Source organism: Colletotrichum jinshuiense, chromosome 10 (assembly GCF_051148585.1).
Source record: "Colletotrichum jinshuiense chromosome 10, complete sequence".
In the NCBI taxonomy this organism is placed as follows: Eukaryota; Fungi; Ascomycota; class Sordariomycetes; order Glomerellales; family Glomerellaceae; genus Colletotrichum; species Colletotrichum jinshuiense.
In genome coordinates, this window is record NC_139303.1 from 2,777,128 (window position 1) to 2,797,953 (window position 20,826).

Consider the following 20,826-nt stretch of genomic DNA (forward strand, 5'->3'; position numbering starts at 1 on the left):
CAGGGGCGTTATGTACAGAAGATTAGGTGTGCTTTGCACTCTGTATACTCCGTACGCCTCGCGGGTTTCTTTAACCCTCTTGGGCTGAAACATAACAAGGGATTAGGGTTGCTCGCTATCGCTTTTGACAACTGTACTGTGCTCTACGCTGTAACCAGGAGCTCGTCCCAATTAAGGCATTTTTCCCCATGCGGAAACTTGCCTGATTCGTATAGTTGAGACCACTCCCCCGAAAAGCTTGCTCCTGGATGGCTCCGGGGTTTTAAACTATGTACTACTCCGTACGCCGAAGTGGTTACCCATCCCACTGTGGCCCCGACCGAGCACGCGATTTCGCTAGTCATTCCATGTTCCTTGCCACGAGCGAGCTACGAGTAACAAGAGAGAAGTAGCCTGAGATGCAGTGGTAAGGTTTAGAGTTATTTTGGAGATTGCGCCGTACTCTATAATGAAATTCAAATAGTCGAGACTCTTCTTGACGAGCTCAGGCACCGCATTCTACTTATCCTTTCGCGCGGACAGCGTGGAGCCCGTCCTGGCAAAGTCCGCCGCCGATCATGGGTGCGGGCTCTTTGTGGTATCGGCCAACATATCCACCAAGGTCGGTTTTGGCGTCCGGGCCACGCAAATGCATGACAGTACGAAGGCCTCGGTCGAGCATGGATAACATGGCAAGGAAAACTCCTGCGGACTTTTGACCCATGTTGTAGAGGGTGCCTTTTTTTTCCCGCGCGAGGGGTTCCGTTAACTTAATTTTGTGGCACGGCTGGACATGGTTTGTGATTTGCGAAGTCTACATGTTCCCTCTATGCTTCCCTCTATGCTCATGTTGTGAGAGTGCCCCTTGGTTTCTAATTGAGATGGCTTTTGCTGTTGCAAGACAGCCGCTGGCGTTGCTAGTCCTGAAGGTGACGGCGCGAACTGGCGCGTACTCTCATTTTCTCTGGCAGGTGATCCTCACTCCTCCAACCTGGCCTCCATTGAACACTTCATCCACAGCGTCGTAAAAGGCTGTTAGGTCGGCATCTATGGCAGGATCTTTCTTGTACGCTTCGGCGCGACTGTGTACAAACTCCGTCCACGTGCTCGACATGTCTACCCAGTTGGTAACCTCAAAGCCGGCCTTCTCCAGCTCTGCCACGTACTGCCGCTTGTTCGGCAATTCTGGGCAAGAGACTGAACTCCGTAACACATCAAGGGTCCTGTCATCAAGGGCCGTTCGCGCAAAGAAGTCTTCAATGTACATCTTTCCGCCCGGCTTTAAAACGCCGAACGCTTTCTTGAACAATGCCTCTCGTTCCGGGATATGTAAGATGCACAGGAATGACACGATGTGATCCACCGGTGCGCTCATCTGACTGGGGTCGAGCTCGAGGAAGTTGCCGTTGATGGAAGTGGCACTGCCAAGGGCGCCGGACCTCTTGTTGATGGTCTGCGCAATGTCGTGGATCTCGCTTTGCAACTCAATGCCGGTCGTCGCAGCGTCAAAATGTCGGTAGAGATACCTGCCCGTTCCCCCGAACCCGGACCCGATGTCGAGCACCCGTTCGCCGGCCTGGAGACCCAACTCCTGGGCGGCGTTCTCAATGGCCTCGTCGCCCAGGTAGTGCATGCAGTCAAACGACTTGGTGTCATCGGCAGTCCATTCTGGTTTGTCATTCAATCTATCAAGCGTGCGATGAACCCGGCTTAGCTTATAGAGGTTCATGTCCGGCACTTCGGAGGCGGGGTTGCGTGTTGACGGCATAGTGGAAGGACGGTAGTTCGTAGTCGGCGATCTCGGTTTCGGTAATTTCTTTAAACCAAAGTCAAACTGACTGCTCTTGAGATAGCGGAAACCTTGGCACGTTTTTGGGCGTCTGATGACTTGAGGCCAATCTGAACAAGGTTACAACTCACTGCCTTTTTGTATAAATATGGCAGAAGGCTCCCTTGCACCGCTTGGGTACTCGGTCGATAGTGGTGCCGTTCTACCCCTCGCGAGTATTTACCGCCGACGTCACTAGTTGTTTCTTTTGTGCCGGAACAATTAGAGTTTTACATTAGAAAAGAACAGTGCGCATGTGCTCGTACCTGGCTGGAATGTGAGACAATTGAGACACCTTTTATCGTGCTGACGTAGTGACACCTTATCACCTGGAACGTTCCTATTATTGGTTACATTGCTCGTATCGCAGTGAACATGCATAAGTGGGTGTTATCTCAGCTACTGTCTTGCTGATCTGCCGAAGAATGCAGATAGACCTGCATGGCATGAATTGATATCTTGAACAAAATCAGTGAACCAGCCCAGGCACCGGTCAATTTCCCCATTTTCGGTTGCAGACAAGGGTGGGGGATTGCGTATGAAATAGCTCCCTGGGACCTTTAAATGACCCTGTGGTCCAGAATGTGTGAAATATTTCCATTGACTTGGGTTTTAATGATCTACGCATATTGTTCATTTTTATCGAGCCAGCGGAAAGGTTCGATGGCATCCTGGCACCCGACGGAAAATCAATAACGATGTTCTCAAAAAAGATGTTTTTCATATTAGCACAACGGTGCAGAATTCACACTAATGGCTCACCGAGTTCGAATGTTATTCATAAATTAGCATAAAAATAACATCTAGAGGAAAATATCTTCATGGGTGTCCTTCGGAAATCTACGGCTCTTGACTTCTTAAAGGTTGCTGGGAAACATGGCTTTGGACTGATGTGCGAGAATTATTGAGATTATAATGGTAGTGAGAGTGGTGTATGAAGATGCAGATACTATCTCTCTGGACCTCCCAAAAGGGAAACTACTTGAAGACCTATACCTTAAGTATTCCCTGTGCTTGTCGTTCACCGGTGTAGTTAGAGCTAGTAGAAGATATCTTCCATTATCGTACACGCGCCGACCAGGCAACTTTACCTAGGAGAAATTCGTACTCGAGTATGGCACGCAAATTCGGCATACATACTGTAATTTTATGATCCTATCAATGGTCCCATCAATGGCCCTGGCATTCAATTTCGTCCTCCACGAGCGCTCTGGATAGATTCCGCATTGCTTCTGTGTACCTCTTCATACTGGCCGAAATAGATTAGGTCACCACTGGCAACATCAGCAGCCACGACTTGGGAAAGCGGCTGCGTCCACGCCGCTGGTTGAGGTACATCTTCCGTCATAGCATCAATATACCGTAAGGTTGCGTTGATGAAAGTCGCATTATAGCCACCGGTGGCTATTCGATTAGGCTCGCCATGAGCCGGCAGAATCCTTGATATTGGAAAAGTTGCCATGCGCTGGAGCTCTTTTCGGTGGGTAGGCAAACTTTTGGCATCAGCTATGAATGTAGCAGTGTCCTCTAGTGTATCGCCGGCAAATAGTAGCTGCTTTGATGGGATCCAGAGAACAGTTCCATCTGGAGTATGAACCTGAAAGTTGTGCAGCTCGACAGTCAAGTTTCCGACCTTCATTTCCCTGGTTCCGGTGTAAAGATCTGTCGGAGGAACAGCTTGAATTGGCGGGTCATCAGCAGCAAGACTTTGCGCGTTGCGCTTCACTGTCTGTGCAGTCTTCTCGTTTCCAACGATCGTGGCTCCCCCTTTAACAAGTACATCGGTGCCTGCAATATGATCGTTGTGGAAATGGCTAATCACAACAGACATTTTGCCGACGCCCTGGCTTTGCACATGTCGCATTACCGCCCCTGCGTGTTCGGGCGTGATATGAGAGTCGAAGATGATGGCCTCAGTGCCATCGATGATGGAGTAGGTTGACACTCCCAGAGTAAAAGCTCCATCATCCAACCAGTTGGGCTGGTCTGAATGGAAACGCTCCCCGGTACGCCCATCGTAGTAGGCGAATATGCCTGGGTAGGGGTTGAGGATGCGTAAGCTTTGCAACGGATCTCCTCCCCTGGCTTTGCTGATCCTAATTCTCTTGTTTAAACCTAGAATCCCCGAAGGATTACTCAATGCTTACCCTTGAATTGGTGATGATGAGTCTTTCGGACTCATTCCATTCCGGCCAGAAAGCCCGCAAGCATTTGCGAGGGCGGAGCAGCCGAGGATCATAACCTGCTTTGGTTGGTATTTTGCATGATTTCTGGGGGAGCCACATTACTCACAGACAGCATTGTGCCAACGTTGGAGGGAGGTCGAGTAGGATTTAAAGTTTGTTAACACTTAGGAGTTAAAGATAGTGCAATTATCCACTGCTACAGCCAAGTAATCAATCTAGATTTTACAAGAAATTGTTCTGGTGACTCTGATCTTTAAGGGCTCTGAGAAACAATGAAACGACTTGAAACGCTGATCATCGATGCTGGATGATGTTTCATCTTATAGTTCTCACGACATCAGCGGAAAGCTTGAGCTTACTAACGCGACATCGTTCTAAAGTGCGGGGTCTGACAGATCGCTCAGAGTCGGCAGTTTACTGTAGTATCTTAAGGAGTTGTGGTCGGGTTTCCGATTCGTGCAGCTTTATAACGTCCCCGTTAGTGTTCCAATACATCTGATGCTTGCAAGAGGCTTTAGCTGGCCCACATGATATGATTCAATACATAGGCCATTATTACCGTCAAACTTAAGCAGACAATTCTGTATTCATGCATGTCAAAGTATATTTGTCTTTTTTTCAAACTCTGTCTATTCCCGTAAATCTGACTCAGAATCCATCATCTACCTCAAGTCTTATGTGCCTCTGCAGAAGCGCATGGGAGAGCCTTGCCGACGTGTAGCAAACCCTCACTTCTGAAAACTATGAAAAGAGTCATCATGATGAAGAAGCCAATAAAAAAGCCAACCAGGGAGACCCACTGTATGCACCACAACCAGAGAGGAACAAAAACTCCCTTACGTCGTGATGAAGACCAGTTATGCTCAGAATCACCGCAAGATGAAGGTACGCTGATTATGCCGCCGCGGAGAGATGGGCCGTTGTCGTTATTCTGTGCCGTAGAATCTTTGGAATGGCTCGGCATCTGGAATGATGTGGCTCGTGGATCTAAGGCGGCAAGTGCCGGTCGCGGAGCTTGAAGTTGAACGTCGGCATGACTTTGGAGGTAGAAGGGTGCGGTTTCTAAGGTAATGGATTCAAAATGCTCAAAATCATTATCGACTCTTGACACTGATGGCGGAAGATGATTTCCTTCCAATTCTGAGCTTTGCGGACTCCTGGGATTTTCATTCTCATTCTGAAGAGAGATATTAGCATTGAACTGATCCATAGGCTCAGAGAAGAGAGGCTCATCCATAGCTTCAGCAAGTTCCTTGGACAAACTCTCATCGAGATGTATCTCCACTGTCTGTGTATCCGAAGAGGTAAAAAGGTCTGCGTAAGTTTCCTGAAGTCTGTTCCGTCTTTGAGCAAGCTCTTCTTCAGTTATGGGCTCTGACTCATCAGAATCAATCTCTTGAATCAGGTGTTCACAGCCACACATGTCCCAGGAATTACGCGGCTTTGCGCCATTGTGTTCTAGTGCCCAGTGAAGATAGTCATGATGCCCTGCGTCACCGGAGTGCTGCAAAGCATCTCGTGAGCCCCCTGCCTTTTCGAATATAGAAGGACCATAGTGTGGCAAAGGTTGTTTGGAGACTTCTTCGAGGGCAGTGTTGAGAGACATGGTGGGGATGGTGATTTGTTCAATAAACTGTGGTAATGGCTGTCTCGATGGGATAGATGCCACAGTATCAAGCTTGAGGCATGGGCCCCGGCGAGCGGGCTTGTTGGGTGTGTAGGCATTTGAGTTGGAAGGAGACATTGTGGTTTTTGGTTTTTGGTTTTTTTGACGGGGAGATTCGAAAGAGGTTATTCTACACTCTTGGATACTCTATGATAAATAGTCTGAAGATTTGAAATCGCTTTTGTTGTGTGTTTGCATGTCGATAACCAAAAAAGAACGTGCAATACATTTGCGGATCCGCCAGTACTTAATAACTGTATATTTTGTGGAATGGCCTCTCAAGCCCTTTGTTTATGATGGCTGTACAAACGGTAGAATTTCCATACAAAGTTCAACTCCAAGCACTGCCGCGAGTTGCTTTGTGTTGATTGTTATTGTTCGTAGAATGGCATTTGTTACCTACCTCCAAACAACTTCCACTTTCAAGATCATGGGCATGTATAATGGGACAGCGTTCAATCTCCCTTTTTACAATCAAGCCCTTTCCTCCCCTTGATATAGATGATAAAAATTGGGTTATACCTCTATGTTATTAACAGTTTGAATGAAGATGCTCCTTGACCCATCATTCAATGTCTCTCGAGTGTGTCTAATGGTTTGTAAGTAACAGCGATTTTATTCAGTTGAACAAAACTGCATTGCCAGATTGCATTCACATAGGCAAGTCAAACGTCCGCTTCCCTTGCAGCCATTTTCCTAGTTGAGCTATTTCTGATCAACAATGTTCGTTGTCATTTGAATCTATCACGAGATAGCGGAAACAAGGTATAGCCAAGGCAATGAATACTAACTTAAGTATTGTATCTACTTACGGGGTCGGCTTTGAAAGAACTTTAGTTCAGTATGCTAATTGCGCTTCTAATCCAATTAGCATTTTCTCAACTCTAACCTCGGCAATCATTCAAGGCTCTTGTTGGTTGCAGATGCCTATGGGACAAATTCTTAGGTAACACATATGTGGTCGTTTTCTTGGCCTTTTCGGGGCAGGATTGGCCACTGCCAATCGGAGCCAAAAAATAGTTTCCGAAGCCGCAACGGAAACTATAAAGGTTGCCGACAATGCTATCCAGTGTTACTAATCACAATTCCGCATTGAGCATTGACACTGATATCTTGTCGACCAGCAAGGTGGTAAAAATATGCCCTATTGAACAAAAACACCTGTCAGGCTGTCCCATTAACTTCCAGAAATTGGCCATCAAATTAATAGAAGGTTTACAGCCCATCGCATATGTCGACAGCCACCGATACCAACATCATGGCCTCGGCAACACGCACTTATCCTCTCCGACGACCGGAGGGTCACCGCCCACCGGTCCCACGTTGGCAACTTGTTCTTAGCGAGGAAGTGAATAAAGTTTTCACGGCTTACATTGGCGTGCAACCCCATTTCGACGATATCGAAGTGTCCAAGGCTGTTGGTAAAGTGGCTGCGGCGATTGAAGCATGGCTTGGTAAAAATACAGACGACAAGCCTCTTGCCTATGAGCATTTTAATCATTTGGAAGGTGATGATACTGCGGGCACCAAAATCTGGGTCTGTTATTGGAACGACCCAGAAAAAGGCAGGCGAAGTTTGGAGCGGCTCAGCCTGGTGTCCGTATATGCCGGTCTATCGCCTGAGTACCAAAGGCGGGTTGGATTGTGGAGTGAAAACTTCATGACGCCCAAATCACGTCTTGAGACGAACTATTCCGGACTCGACTACCTTCCAGGCTTAGCCAGACTGCCAGATACGGACACCAGAGAACATGAACTTTCAGCGTATTGGGGCGCCGCAAGAGATCGAATCCCAGACTCCGCCCATGATCTCTTCGAGAAAGATGGCGCTGCGGAGACTGCAAAGCCGATAATTGATCCGCAGGGGCTGGGACAACACCTAGTCGGGACCAACTATAAGAACATGGTGCATATCCGTTCCGGTCAGTTCTGGGAGAATTGTGGTCCTGAAGAGACAGAGTCGTATGAGAAGTTGCTAGAACCGACTTTGCGCTCCGGCATGGCCTACCTGTGGGAGAACCGAGAGGGTGGCGGTGCCATGGGGTTGCGGTTTGTGGGCAACAGGGACCTTACGGGTCACACAAAGAAGGAGACCTGCGCCGCAGGCTTCTTCACTGATTTACACACTTTGGAGGAGTGGTCAAGAAGACATCGCTCGCATCTTGCCATCTACCTCGGGGCAATCAAGCATGCAAAGACGTTTGGAGCATCGCGTAAGTTCCGGACGTGGCATGAAGTTTCGGTACTTGAAAGTGGTGAGGCTTCGTTCGAATATCTCAATTGTTTGCCCATGACAGGTGTGATTAGATTTGTTTCGCTGGATGTTGCGTCAAGCCTAAAATAAGGAGGTTGTCATCGAAATAAAATCTTATGGCGTGCACGGGAAGCTGAAGTCCAAGAAGTTGGCTAGGGAGGTGAAACTCGCCCATGACTTTGGAAAGAGGAACTAACAACATGAAAAGTTTAATACGACTGAAAGGTTCCGAGGCCCCAAATTGTATCTTCCACTGCTGCGGAGACTCCGGGTGTCCTTGGCAACCAGCCCACATGACGATTCAGAGAAATTAGTACGGAATTTGAGGTGTAATACACCCGTGGTGGGAGTGGATCAGAGTCGCCGTCCGACCGGCTCTCACTTGGTCAAGACATTGAATGATTTGAAAAAGAATGCGTTGCTGCACCACGAAACCTTTTTTATTTTTATGATTTTCCTCTCTGATTGATTAGTTCAAAGGAGCCACACGAAGGGCTGCACGAGGCCATTCCGCATTGAAGCCCACATCATTTGACTGAGACGGCTGATTTGTGGTTGACTAACAGGGGCTCATATCCACCTAGGTAGCCGATCAAAATTTGCTCAGCTTCTTAGGCACCTTGGAAAGGCAAATTGCAACTCTGACTTGAGACAACAGGTTTGTGTGGAATCAAGGACAAGAAAGCGACGTGCGCTTGAAAGACCGGGCATGTTCGACAAGTGTTATGCAAACAAACATACAAATGTGGCAATCCCCAAGGTCTATCCATTTCACTCATAACCACGTTCTCTTCTATGGAGATAGATCCAGGAGTTGTTTAACAACAAGCTCAGATGCACATGCTCCAAGCCTATCGGCAGACTATTTTTTGTCCCAATATCGCATTTCGATAACGCCAAAGTGCGTTTTACATATAACCTGCCAGCGATCACGGTTTATCAGGAGTCGTGAGATGATCCACCGACACTCAGCAACTCCGCCACATTTACTGTATTTTAGAGATCATTTTTGGCCCCAGAACTGAAATCTTCCCCCTTTCTAAAAAACAGTTATCTGAATAGGTCTGGCGTGCCCAAGCGACAATGGGGTTCCTAGCTTGATCCCTTGCCTGGAACAATCATTGGTTGCCGCTGACTTGATGGTTCCCCATGTTTACACAGTACCCCTGACTGACGCGGCTTTTGGGTTGTTTGTGTTTTTTCAACTGCCGTGTAGCCGTGCATGGAGGACAACATGTCGATTGAACGTCGAATCTCTTAGTCTTCGTGCTGCACTGCGAAAAGAGCCCCTCTCGGAGACGTCATGATGCGACCGTTCGGAGAGCCGAATAGATGTCAACCAAGCGCACGGGCGCTATATGCATATCGCTCACTTACTTACTACGTTATAATAAGGGGATGCCGTTACGTGTGTCTGTGGGGGGTTTTCTATTCTGGTTCTTAATTAGGGGGGCATCTTTAAGCATGGGAGGCTCATCCCACATGGCTATGGCAGCAACTCCGCCGTACAGGGGAAACGAGCGGGACGGGAAGTGGGCAGGAGAACGGTTTGTCCGAACCCAGCCAGGCTGACGTGGTTTGCCAAGCGAGGCGCATTCGCCGATTGCGCAGTCTGTGAACATGAATCTCCATATCGAATATCATGGGTTCGATTATGGGGGAAGGGGTGTTGTCGACAAGCTGGTTGACAATTGACAGAATGCTTATAAGTCGAGCCTTTTGCCGTGGGATTTGAACTTTCTTTTGGTCATCACTCAGCAGCAGCTTAGCTTGACTTCGAATACCACCATTCACTCTTTTATCCCTATCTACTACATTCATTTAGATACCATTCAACATGAAAGGCTCTCTTCTCTCGGCAGTTTCAGTCCTTGCGACGTCAGGTTTGGTTGCCGCTGCCTCATGGAACACCACCTGCACGACCAAGACCCAGCGAAAAGCATGGTAAAGATTCGCCTTGCAATATTCCACTGTTGAAATATGAATTTGAACTAACAAAAAGAAGGAACAATATGACAGATACTGAGAAGAAGTCGTACATCGACGCCGAGCTTTGCTTGATGGCCTCGCCGGCCAAGACTTCCATCGAGGGTGCCCTGAACCGGTGGGATGAGATTGATTACGCACACCTAACCCAGTCCAACATCATCCACAACGTGGTCAGTATTTTACTGGTAATTCAAAGTAGGAAAACTTTGGCTAATGTGAAGTGTAGGGAGCATTCCTTCCCTGGCACCGCTACTTCATGCGCGTTCATGAATACCTCCTTCAGTCCGAGTGCGGCTACGACGGTGGTCAGCCGTATTGGAACGAAGTCCTTGATATGGATGCACTCAACGAGTCTGTTGTTTTTGACCCTGATACTGGCTTCGGCGGTGATGGCGGTGACGACGGATGTGTAACGGACGGCCCTTTCGTCAATTTGACTTTGCACATTAACTCAACTTCCACGTCGGCGAATGATTGCCTGAGTCGTTCATTCAACTCAAATGGCTTTCAGACTGGACAACAACAGTACTTGGACGAGTGCTTTGCAGCTGAGAACTACACTGCGGCTTTCGATTGCTACCAGGTCAACCCTCACACCGCGGGCCATTCTGCTGTTGGCGGAACCGTAAGCACTATTTTTTTGCTGGCATTAATTCCAGTCCCGCTGATCTTTATATAACAGATGCTTGATGTCGTTGGCAGCCCCGGCGAGCCCCTGTTCTTCTTGCACCACACTAACCTAGATCGTTTGTGGTGGGAGTGGCAGCAGGCCAACCTCACTACTCGCTTAACTGACATGGGAGGCCGCAATGTCCCCTTGAGCAGCTACCTTCAACAAAACGGCATGGAGTCTCCCAGCTCGGCCTTGACCGACTACTTTGGCGACTCGGGCAACGAAACTACGCTGAACCATAACTTGTGGATGGTCGGTGTCATGCCCAACGCGACTATTGCAGAGGTCATGGATTTGGGTGGTGACCTTATTTGCGCAGAATACGTTTAAATGTGGAATATGTAACAACAAGTAATAAGCTTACGTGCATCGGGGACCATTACTAAATAAATAAAAAAGCATTTGCAACTGTAAAATAGGCGCTAGACTACAAAACACAACAAACATAGGGGTTTTGAAAAAAGATTTATAAAAAAACCAAACCCTGCAGAGGACTTCATTCTAATTGGCATTGTCATTAACTTCATAATAACGTACTAGTTAGTGGCCGCGCATAAAGAGTATTGTCGCCTGGCTTATTCGCTCTCGGATGAAAAACTCCACGTCTGACCCTCAAGCAAGCAGATCAAATGTCGTCATACTTGGACAGCCTCAAAAGCCCACAATCGCCCTGATCCAACTGCACTTTCACAGTCTTCGCCTCTTTTTGTTGCTCCCGCAGACCACCCAAGTCTTCAAGTCTCTCTCTTGCATTAACATCCAGCCCATGAACCAATGTTGCTAATACACTACTCTTCCATAGACTTGCCTTGTGACGGTACGTCTGGTAGATGGCGGCACCCAAGAACAGTGTCGTCAGCAAGATCGTGAGGAGAGGGACAGTTAGGAAACCCCAATTCACGTGAATGTAGCTTTCGACAGTGTGGGCCACTCCTCTGACGCTGGTGCCGTTGAAGCTTCGGAAACTGACAGTAACGCTGGTTGCGAGGTCGTTCATGAGCATGTCGATGCCTGTGGGATATTCGTAATAGTTCCAGTAGAACGCCTGAACAATATCTGTGTCAAAGAATGTTTCGCCACTGGAGATACCGACGGTAAGGTTGACTATGACATTATCGGGCGTTGTGATGCTCTTGTTGATCACCTCCTCGTTGCGCGAGGCGGAGCCACTGCGAAATAGGTCCGAAAACCAAGAGCGCATTCCCATTATCACCTTCATGTCTACTGGGTAGGACTCTTCATTGCTTTGGCCGGTGATGTAGATTGGCTCAAGGGTATCTTGAGTTGCTGTGGCCACTGAATCATTGGTCTTGATGTGGACGATGCTCTCTTTGAGTTCGCCGTTGACGATGGAGGAGTTAACAGTCTGAACGCAGGCTTGAAGGGTGCACTGTCGAGCCCAGGGTGCAAGAACACCAGGCGTTCCGCCTTGCTTCTCAGTACCTAAAAAGACGAGTTTCATGATTGTCGAGTAAGACATGTCGCCGAGGCCTTGTGGAAAGATAGGCGTCATGCTGAACACGTCGGCATGTGTCTTGAGTCTTGCGCCGACAGGAACGGACCAACCGCAGTCCGTCATATCGCCTTCTAGTGTAGAGCTGTTCTCGCAAGATCGAGTCATGAATTCGGACATGTCCACGCAGGTGTTGCAGACACCTAAAGTCTCAAATTGCTCCCACGTACAATTTCCTGTTTGGCAACTGACAGGAAGACTCAGCCACGGTTTGCCGTTCTCAGCAAAGAGACCATTGTACACTGCGGCTTTAAAAGGAAGAATCGGGATAAAGCCTTCGGATGCAGTAGTGCTGCTCAGTGCAATCAGATACTGCTGAGAACGAAGATTTGTGGCTCCTTCATTGGAATCTGTTGTGCGGGCATGGAAGGTAGCAATTTGTTGGGCGAATGGACCGAATGCCAACGTTAGAATGGCAACAAAGGCTCCGAAGGATCCAAGGAAGCTGCCCAAGACATCAGAGTCAGCCATATGCCAATTATGTTATCGGTTGTAAACGTACCCGCCCCTGAGCTTGATTAGCATCATTAAGGCTCCCCAAGTTCCTCGGCTGGCATCATCAAAGACTTCCATGTCCGATAACGGTTCACGGCGCATCTTAAAATGAATCCATTTCAGCTGGCTTATGCCGCTTGAGAGCACAACTGCCATAGTAGCAGTAGCCACAGTAGCCAGCAAAGCAATGACGGCATTAATGGTGATTTGAAAATGCCACGATGCCAGAGGCCTGTTGTCATATGCAGCGAGGACACCGATGATAGCTGCGGCGGCGAGTATAGAAACACAAAGGCTGACAATCTCAAACATCCATGACGCAGACGGAGAAAGCTTCTCGGACCTAATGTGTGTCTTGTCTGACAGCCTGCTCCAGCGTGACGGAACAGAGCGTCTCGATTCGCCATTGCTGCTTAAGGCAGGTTCGCTCGGAGGAACATCGTCGATCGAGACGACGTAAGGGGGCTGGTAGGCTTTGTAGGACCCTAGACTGTGCCTCTTCCCGGAACCCTGAATGAAAGGGCTATTGGGCTGACTAACATAAATTGTGTCAGTCGAGCTTGTGCTCACGTTGTGCGAGTGTTGCCGATGTGACATCTCTAGGCAGTCTCAATCAAAGTCTCAGACGGCAAGGGTTCAATGCATGAATAATAATGAGGGGGAAAAGCAAAGAAACGGGAAATTGCATGGTGGCTTAAGACTGGGGAACCCCAAGTACTATAGCGCCGAAAAAGCGCTTGATGCATTCTCGTTGCCTTGGCATATCCGCCTCACGAGTTGGAACACTACGTTTTGGTCTGCTGCAAACTGCATGTCACATACACTACATGGACCTGCTGCAGAGAAAGTAACGATTGAGATTGTGCCATTTGATTGCATCTAATGATAACGTCAGCCGACGTGCTATGTTATTGGCCGGCCCCCATGCCTGAAGATGCGAGATACCGCAGTTGGCAGTGATCTGGGCTTGTGGGGGCCGAACTCAACCGTCCAACCCTTGCACACGGAAGGTGGTGGTTGGGTGTCATGATGCCTATGTCTCCCAAGAAGAGCTTAGCATTGCTTTGGTCCTTCTCCCCAATCCTGCCTGACCACCACAGAACTTCTGCCGGAGGTCTGGATCCGTGCCAGGCTGTATCCATTGCAGATCTGTGGTGTATTATTGGGGTTGTACCATGCCGTAATAGGTGGCAATAGAGGCGGACATCAGGCTCGCCATTTGCACGATGCGACCGAAACGGCACAGCTAGCGTGATAAGACGCCGTTGGTGTAGCCTGCATGCGCGGCTTTTACTTCGCCCCCTCTCTCTTGAAGGAGGAATTGCCCGTAGGGCTGCGAATCGGGCAGGTCGTGATGCCCATCGCATTCAGCTGGTTTTTCTCTCTGTCGCATTATTGGTATGCTTCTCTTGCATCTGCGACAAAGCCGTCTACTGCGCTTATGCCAAAATCGCAAGGGTTGCAATAACGCCAGCAAAGAGGGCAACTGTGGTCGAGGCAAGCCTGTCGTTGTCGGATGCGGCTGACTTGGAGGATCCTGTTGCGGCGGCGTATCCAAGCTGGCTGTAGATGCTGGTGGCTTGGTCATCGCTGACCGTAGCCGAGCAAGGTTCAGCGTCGTGGGTCATGGTTGCGGTGACGGCGCAAACGCTCGTGGCCTCGGAGTCGTAGGTTGTCGTTGAAGCGTAGCTCATGCTGGCGATGGCAGTCGGGCAGGTCTTTGTGAACGTGGGTTCCGATCCATCCTTCTCCACGGTGAAGTCGAAGCTGCCGTTGGCGATGCGAGGGTTCAAATTGAATTCGCTATAAGCCGGTTGCTCGGTAAACTCACACTGGGCAGCCATGCCAAAAACCCAAGCGAAAGTGTAGTCGCCGGCAGCGAGGTGGCCGGTGGCACCAACTTCGAGATGCGGGCCGTCTCCGAAGGTGCTGCCGTTTCCGATGGTCGCTCCCACAGAGCCGTGGGCAGCAGTGCGGAGGTAGGAGTTTTTGTTTCTGGAGTAGATGTCCCAGACGAAGTTGTAGCCGTACTGGTAGGCAATGTCCGGGTTTTGGACGTTGAGAAGAATGGGATAGCCGTTGGTAGTCTCGCCGTACTTGCCATTCTCGCGAGGGAAGACAAGGTCAAGCTCGATGGAGTTCTCGGGCAATTCAGCGCTCACGAGCTGAGAGCATGAGGCCAGCAGAGTGGCCCCAAGCCACCAAAGCCGTTGAGACATCATGATTGGAATGAATTAACGTTATGTTGCACTTCGCGATCGGCGGATCAACAGTCAACTGAGGCTGTGTAATGCTTTTTTTGCCCCCAAAAAGAATGCTGATCCGTAGAACACCGTGGATCGCGGAGATTTTAAAAGAAAAATGTGGACGCGCCCTGGAACACTGTCAACAATCAAGTCTTGGCTTGAGTCCTATCAGGATCACACTAATTTCCGATCTTGATCCCGGCCCACAGCGTTTTTTGTTTTATTCAAAACGTCGCTAATCATCGTCTCTGCATTAGTCCCATGTCATTTCCGCCGGCTTGCGACAATGAGCCAACCGAAATGTGCAAAGGGGCCGATCCACCAATCGTTGCACGGGGCATCATGTGCTCATTAACTTCGTTTGTGTGCTTCATTTAAGCTTCTTAATCAGTGCCCTATGGCTTCCAAGTTTTTTTTTCGCTTTCTTCAAAACTCATCACACACCAGAGATTACACCATTCGTCTCCACCATGTGCCCCTTCATGCCTCATCCTGCAGCTTCTTCACCTGTTCTCCCTCGGTACCGACCTCACAAACATAAGCCTTGAACTTCCTTGCCGGCACACGGTTGTTGAACATTTCCTGAATCTCGGCATAGTTGCGACCCTTCATCTCAGGGAAGTAAAGGTACAGCCAAGCACACAAGGGCAGAGATAGACCGAAGAAGATGAAGCAAACCTTGCCGCCCAAGTTGGCTTGGTCGGTATTAAGCAGGTAGGGCATCACTTGTAGCACTAGACAAGACGCTGCTGTCGAGCACATAATGTTGATGCTGTATGTCTTTTGACGGAGTTGAACGCTGGTTTTCCCGGTCAAGTTAGCAAGGTGTCCCTGTTGTGCTTATCTGCGGGGTCGTTGTTTTGTGACCCACTGCCCAGCTTCCCAAGAACCTCCCATCGAGGACGATTCAGGTTCAAACTAGGCAGCTGGAATTCGGCTTCAAAATCCGACATCAAACTTGAATTGACTTACCTCGCAGTCTCTCCTCCAACAGAGTACGCTACGGCGCCTGTTCAAACAAGTTAGTATAATGGCTTTTGTATCTTCAAAGGACACAACTCGTACCTAGCGTCGCCTGGTAAACATATCCCGCGATGACCATGAAGGCCACTGTCGCTGAGAGAGAAGCCTGGCTGCCGATGGTACTGATACCGCCAATGAGTAGTAAGAGGGCAGTCATGGTGAACACGCCTCCGACGATCAAGGGCCGTCTACCATATCGGTCGACTAGCGGCCACGATGTCATGTTGCCGACGAACTGAATGGCGTATGCTGCCTGGCCAATAGCCAGCGGGTTGTTGACACCAGCCAGACGGAAATAGTAGCTGTGGATAGTTAGTTGCGGCTCGTGCCTAAGCTTCCTCCATTCATGGTGCTCACGTGAGATAGCCAGAGAAAAAGTTTACGCCGATGGCCTGCTGGGACAAGTAGACCATGACAATGATGAGCGTGCGGCGGCCATTGGTTCCAGTAAAACAGTCTACCCAGCGACTTGACTCCTGCTCTTTCTTAGCCTCCTGCTCCTTGGCGATGGCGACTGTGGCCACAGCCATGGCAGCATCAACATCGAACTTGGGGCCATTGAATTTTCGGTAAGACTTTGCAGCCTCATCGCGCCGACCATTGATGAGAAGCCAACTTGGAGACTCGGGCAAGAGCGTTATGAAGCAAAGGAGGAGGCCGGGAGGAATAAGCTGAGTGATCAGCGGAATCCTCCAAGAGAGGTCGTTCTTGTAATGGTCGCTTGCCAAGACGGTGGCTGAGTTGAGCCACTGGCCGACCGTGATCATAGTGTTTACCAACACAAGGCAGACGCCACGCATCTTGACCGGGGCAAGTTCAGCCACGAAGACGGGTCCCAGAGAATGGCCCAAGCCAAATCCAAAGGTCGCGACAACCTTGCCACCAAACAGCATCATGATAGACGTGCTGAAGTATTGAAGGATCGTGCCACCGCAGCAAATCAGGCAAGCAATGCCAATGGTCTTCTTTCGGCCGATGAAGTCGCTAATAATTCCTGTAGCAAAGGCCGAAACAAAAATACCGATAGTGCCCGCTGCGTTGAGAATCTGCTGGTCCTGGGCAGCGACCTGCCATTTTCCGTTGACTTCGTGACCGAATCGTTGAGCGAAGGGAGTGACGGCTAGGAGCTTTCCGATAGTCGAAACTTCGTATCCAAAGTTGATCGGCAAGAGGTAGATCATCAAGCCTGTTAATTTCGAGTTTAGCATATTTCATTCCGTACTAGCTTTCAGCAACGTCGGATGTACTAACAGAATCCCAAAACACGCTTGTTCTCCCAGAAATCAGAAAACCCAAGCTTCTCATTGACCTGCGTTGTGGGTAGCGCTGCCATGGCTGCTGCATTCACGTCCTCGAGCTGCTCGAGACGCTGTTGCTTGTCATCGTGCTGCACCGTCGGCATAGTCTTCGTTTCAGTCATGATGGTGACTGGTATTAGCAGCTCGACGCGATAGAATGGTAAACGATTCACAATGGGTCGATGCCGTCTCCTCTCTGTCTACGTCAAACTGTGGAGATTTTCCTTCTAAGGGATGGGATCGTTAAGAGTTTTATAATCAGGGGACGCTGCGTTCGAACTTGACTCCAGGGGCTGCTTTGTAAACTTCCCCGTGAGTGACTGGCGAATCCCCGCCGCTTTCCGAAATTTCCACGTGGAGGTGGCATTTCCAGGCTAAGAGATGGTAAAGACTTCCTGCTTTGGTAGAATCGGGACGCGGGGAGCATGACTGGGGAACACCTGGAGTGCAATTTGGGAGGTCCAGATTGGCTGGCAAAGACTAGATGTGGATCGAGTCAGAAAATCGGACGGCTTCGCCCCCGAACATCCCCAGAAACGTCTGCTTGGGACTTCAGCCGACATCAACCCCAGGTTTACCAGGATTGCATCTTTAGATCCTTATTCGCTCAAAAAGTATGGATCAAATACGCAGATTACTTATTAAAGCAGTTTTAGCCCTCTCGGTTTCGTCAGTTGCAAGATATAGGACGGATCGGGTAGTCATTGCCCTCCCGAGTTCCGGCTTCCGCAATCCAACTCCACATTAACCCCGGACTTCTCCGCAAATTGGCTCGGGGTTGGCTGGGTCCAAGTTTTTGGGATCACAAGACTCAGAGTCCTTGTTGTATTGCTTACATCGACGATTCAAGGAACCGGAGCCAGTTCAAAAAACAAATACTTCATGTCCTGCGCTTGCTACTAGTTGTCATCAACATCAACCTTGGATGCAAGTGTCATATTACGCAAAGCTGCTTCTGCGACACGGCAATTTACGGCTTTCTAAAAAGAATCTAGACCTGGGTTGACCTTGATACAGGCATTAATTATTTCTATATTGCTATTGTCGTGGTAGTGTCGGATTGAAAAAAAGTAGTGAACCTAGAACAGAACACCCTTCGTCTGCGACTTCTCACTCAAACGGTGGTTCTTCATCAAAGAAATCCAAACAACTGAACCAGCCAATGCTACAAGCGACGCAATGATCATGATCTTCTGTGTCTCGCCGTAAGCTAGCACAATTGCATCTCTCTCTGGAGTGCCCCATTCGTATCCCAGTTGTCTGGTGAGATCACCGTAGATGAGGAGCGCTTCGCCCTTGAGCTCGTCTGGAAGGTAGCTCTCCAACTTGGACGGCATCAGGTTAGTCCAGATGGCGCCACTGATAGAAGCTCCTATAGCGCCACCAACACTGGTAACCAAACTGAGAAGAGCGATGCCGATGGCGACGTCACGGTGAGGAACGGAAGCCATAACAGCAATCTGCTCGACCATGACGATGGTACCTCCCGCAAACGCACCGAGAACCTCGCACATAATGACAAGACCGACGTTGGTATCGGGCATGCGAAACTTAATCATCAGACCAGTGGAGAGAATTTGAATAGGGATTGCGGCCAGACCGAGCCACTTGTATCGGTCGGTGTATCGCATGAGGCTGTTGAGTCGTTAGTGTCTCACCATCCTGCAGTTGGTTACGTAACAACTCACAGTCCAACAGGAATAGCCCAAGCGCAGGATACAATGTTGTAGATATTAGCGATGAAACCGGCCCTGGAGATGCTAAGGTTGTAGACAACCTGCAGGTAAGACGAGAATTGCACCTTGTAGCAACTATAGCATTGTTAGATTGCATGTGTGTTAACAGAGACGTAAAAAACTTACTAGAAGCTGATCCACATGTTTCCTCCCAGCAAGCAAGCGACCAGAAGAGTTCTGTTCTTGAACAACTCGAAGGGGATAAAAGACTTGGGCGCAATATGCTTCTCGTAGAATGGAAAAGCAACCAGGAGGAGCGCACCCAGAACAATCATGACGATGATTTTCGGCTCGCGCCACTGCTGAGCCTGATAACCCGCCAAGCTGAAAGGCAGTAGAAGTAGCGAGAATCCAGCAACAATAAGCAGCATACCAGCAACGTCAAGCTCGATAACCCAGTACTTGACCGATTCCCAGAGCGTGCGGTTTTCTTCCTTCCTCTTGACATAAACACCTTGCTTCACTGCGCGGTTCATCTGAATAGTGAAGATGATGATCAAAGGGGCGACGATGACTGGGATGATGATGGTGAATGCTCCGTAGCCCCATCTCCAGGTGCTGCCGTCAAGGAATGCTTGCGCGGCAGCGGGACCGGCGAAGGTATTCGAGATATAAGGGGTCGATGTGAATCCGAAAAGAATCATACGGTTCTTGAGAGTAGAGGTATCGGCCATGAAAATGTTGAGAACGTAACCGATACCGTTCATACCAGTCCAAAAGAAGGTCTGAGCAGCGGCATAGGTTTCGACATTTTGGCAGACAGCCATTAAGATCAGAGCTGTACAAACTCCAGTTAGTCTAACTTGCAACGGCAAAAGAATGGCTAAGACACTCACACACGACGACGAAAAACAACATGATGCAAAGACCTGCGGTTCGGCCAATAACGTCAAGAACCCGAGCAAGCGGCAACTTGCTAACACCTGCTACGATAGTCGAGATGACTCCTGCTGCCGCCATGAGGCCGTGCAGGCCGAAGTCACTGACAACATAGGGAAGCAGAGAACTTGATATCTGCTGCTGGAGAGAGTCGACAAAAAATACCACCCAAATTCTGTACTACGTCAGTGGTCCATCTCTACGTATGCTAGCTATATACGGGTTGCATACAAGATGTAAGCGGCAATAAGCCATGACTTGGTCCATGTCTGAGTCAATGCCTCAATCTTCTCAACACCAGCAAGACCGCCAGTGTTGGGGTCGACTTCCTCGGGCGAGGGCTTCTCGTCAACAAATTCGGGGTCTTTCTCGTCGATATTGTGAGGAGCTTGAGCTTGCGCAATGATTTCCGGACTATCGGAGGTACCCATGTTGTCTCGGTGGAGGCGCACAGGAGCGACTGGGCGAATCCTGTGGATCAAGGTGATGGATCGTGCCGGTCAAAGCGATAGGTACCAAGAATTACAACTGCGTTACAGTCGGGGGCGAGAAAAAGGGTTCTTGTAGTCTCCCGTAAACCCAGGGTTGCCAAGGATGGCCCGCATAAGGAGTGGAACAACCACATGGTTTTGCGCAGTTTGACGCGTGTTATCCCTTGTCGAGGTCATTGTTTTGGCGGTGGGAAGCAACGTCGACCGCTTTGATCGAACAACTGCAGCATGGCCTGGGTCCGTTGGGCCAATCTGAGTCTTTGGGGGTGGCAAAATGCTGGCTCACTAGTGGCTCGAAGGATTTCAATGTGGATTGAGGGGGTCTTTGATTGATAAGATCAATTTTTTTCTGCATTTTTAATGAAGTCAAGGATGATGTGTGGTGCCATTGGAGGATCCAAATCCATGGTGAGGGCGACGGTGCCTCGCAACCTCGCTCAGCGGGTTCATTGGGCACGAGGCCGCTTTTGTCCGCGATCGCCGGCGCGTTAAAGAGGAAATGGCCAGTCCTGTCAGATGATAAGCCAATAAAGGATGAGAAGCGTCACGGGCCGAATGTATCGGATAGTA

General features: G+C 49.3%; 6 protein-coding genes across 6 annotated transcripts; 1 reads left to right on the forward strand and 5 right to left on the reverse strand.

Moving 5' to 3' along the window:
• Window positions 1-934: 934 nt before the first annotated feature.
• EsH8_X_000708 (SAM-dependent methyltransferase) lies at window positions 935-1,747 on the reverse strand (the record flags this gene model as incomplete). The annotated part of the gene is made up of 1 exon (XM_083274796.1): window positions 935-1,747. The coding sequence occupies one exon, from the start codon at window positions 1,745-1,747 to the stop codon at window positions 935-937; it is 813 nt and encodes a 270-aa protein (XP_083120188.1).
• Window positions 1,748-6,890: 5,143 nt separating this feature from the next.
• On the forward strand, window positions 6,891-10,905 carry EsH8_X_000709 (uncharacterized protein; the record flags this gene model as incomplete). The annotated part of the gene is made up of 4 exons (XM_083274797.1): window positions 6,891-7,872; window positions 9,933-10,072; window positions 10,129-10,527; window positions 10,585-10,905. The coding sequence occupies 4 exons, from the start codon at window positions 6,891-6,893 to the stop codon at window positions 10,903-10,905; spliced, it is 1,842 nt and encodes a 613-aa protein (XP_083120189.1).
• Window positions 10,906-11,200: 295 nt separating this feature from the next.
• EsH8_X_000710 (DUF3176 domain-containing protein) lies at window positions 11,201-13,180 on the reverse strand (the record flags this gene model as incomplete). The annotated part of the gene is made up of 2 exons (XM_083274798.1): window positions 11,201-12,533; window positions 12,591-13,180. 2 exons carry the CDS (start codon window positions 13,178-13,180, stop codon window positions 11,201-11,203), a joined length of 1,923 nt encoding a protein of 640 aa, XP_083120190.1.
• An 842-nt stretch (window positions 13,181-14,022) lies between these two features.
• EsH8_X_000711 (uncharacterized protein) lies at window positions 14,023-14,805 on the reverse strand (the record flags this gene model as incomplete). The annotated part of the gene is made up of 1 exon (XM_083274799.1): window positions 14,023-14,805. The coding sequence occupies one exon, from the start codon at window positions 14,803-14,805 to the stop codon at window positions 14,023-14,025; it is 783 nt and encodes a 260-aa protein (XP_083120191.1).
• A 504-nt stretch (window positions 14,806-15,309) lies between these two features.
• EsH8_X_000712 (uncharacterized protein) lies at window positions 15,310-17,272 on the reverse strand (the record flags this gene model as incomplete). The annotated part of the gene is made up of 5 exons (XM_083274800.1): window positions 15,310-15,628; window positions 15,802-15,838; window positions 15,895-16,154; window positions 16,210-17,038; window positions 17,104-17,272. The coding sequence occupies 5 exons, from the start codon at window positions 17,270-17,272 to the stop codon at window positions 15,310-15,312; spliced, it is 1,614 nt and encodes a 537-aa protein (XP_083120192.1).
• A 957-nt stretch (window positions 17,273-18,229) lies between these two features.
• EsH8_X_000713 (uncharacterized protein) lies at window positions 18,230-20,196 on the reverse strand (the record flags this gene model as incomplete). Its single annotated transcript, XM_083274801.1, has 5 exons — window positions 18,230-18,785; window positions 18,839-18,961; window positions 19,013-19,664; window positions 19,723-19,940; window positions 19,997-20,196. The coding sequence occupies 5 exons, from the start codon at window positions 20,194-20,196 to the stop codon at window positions 18,230-18,232; spliced, it is 1,749 nt and encodes a 582-aa protein (XP_083120193.1).
• Between the last annotated feature and the right edge of the window lie 630 nt (window positions 20,197-20,826).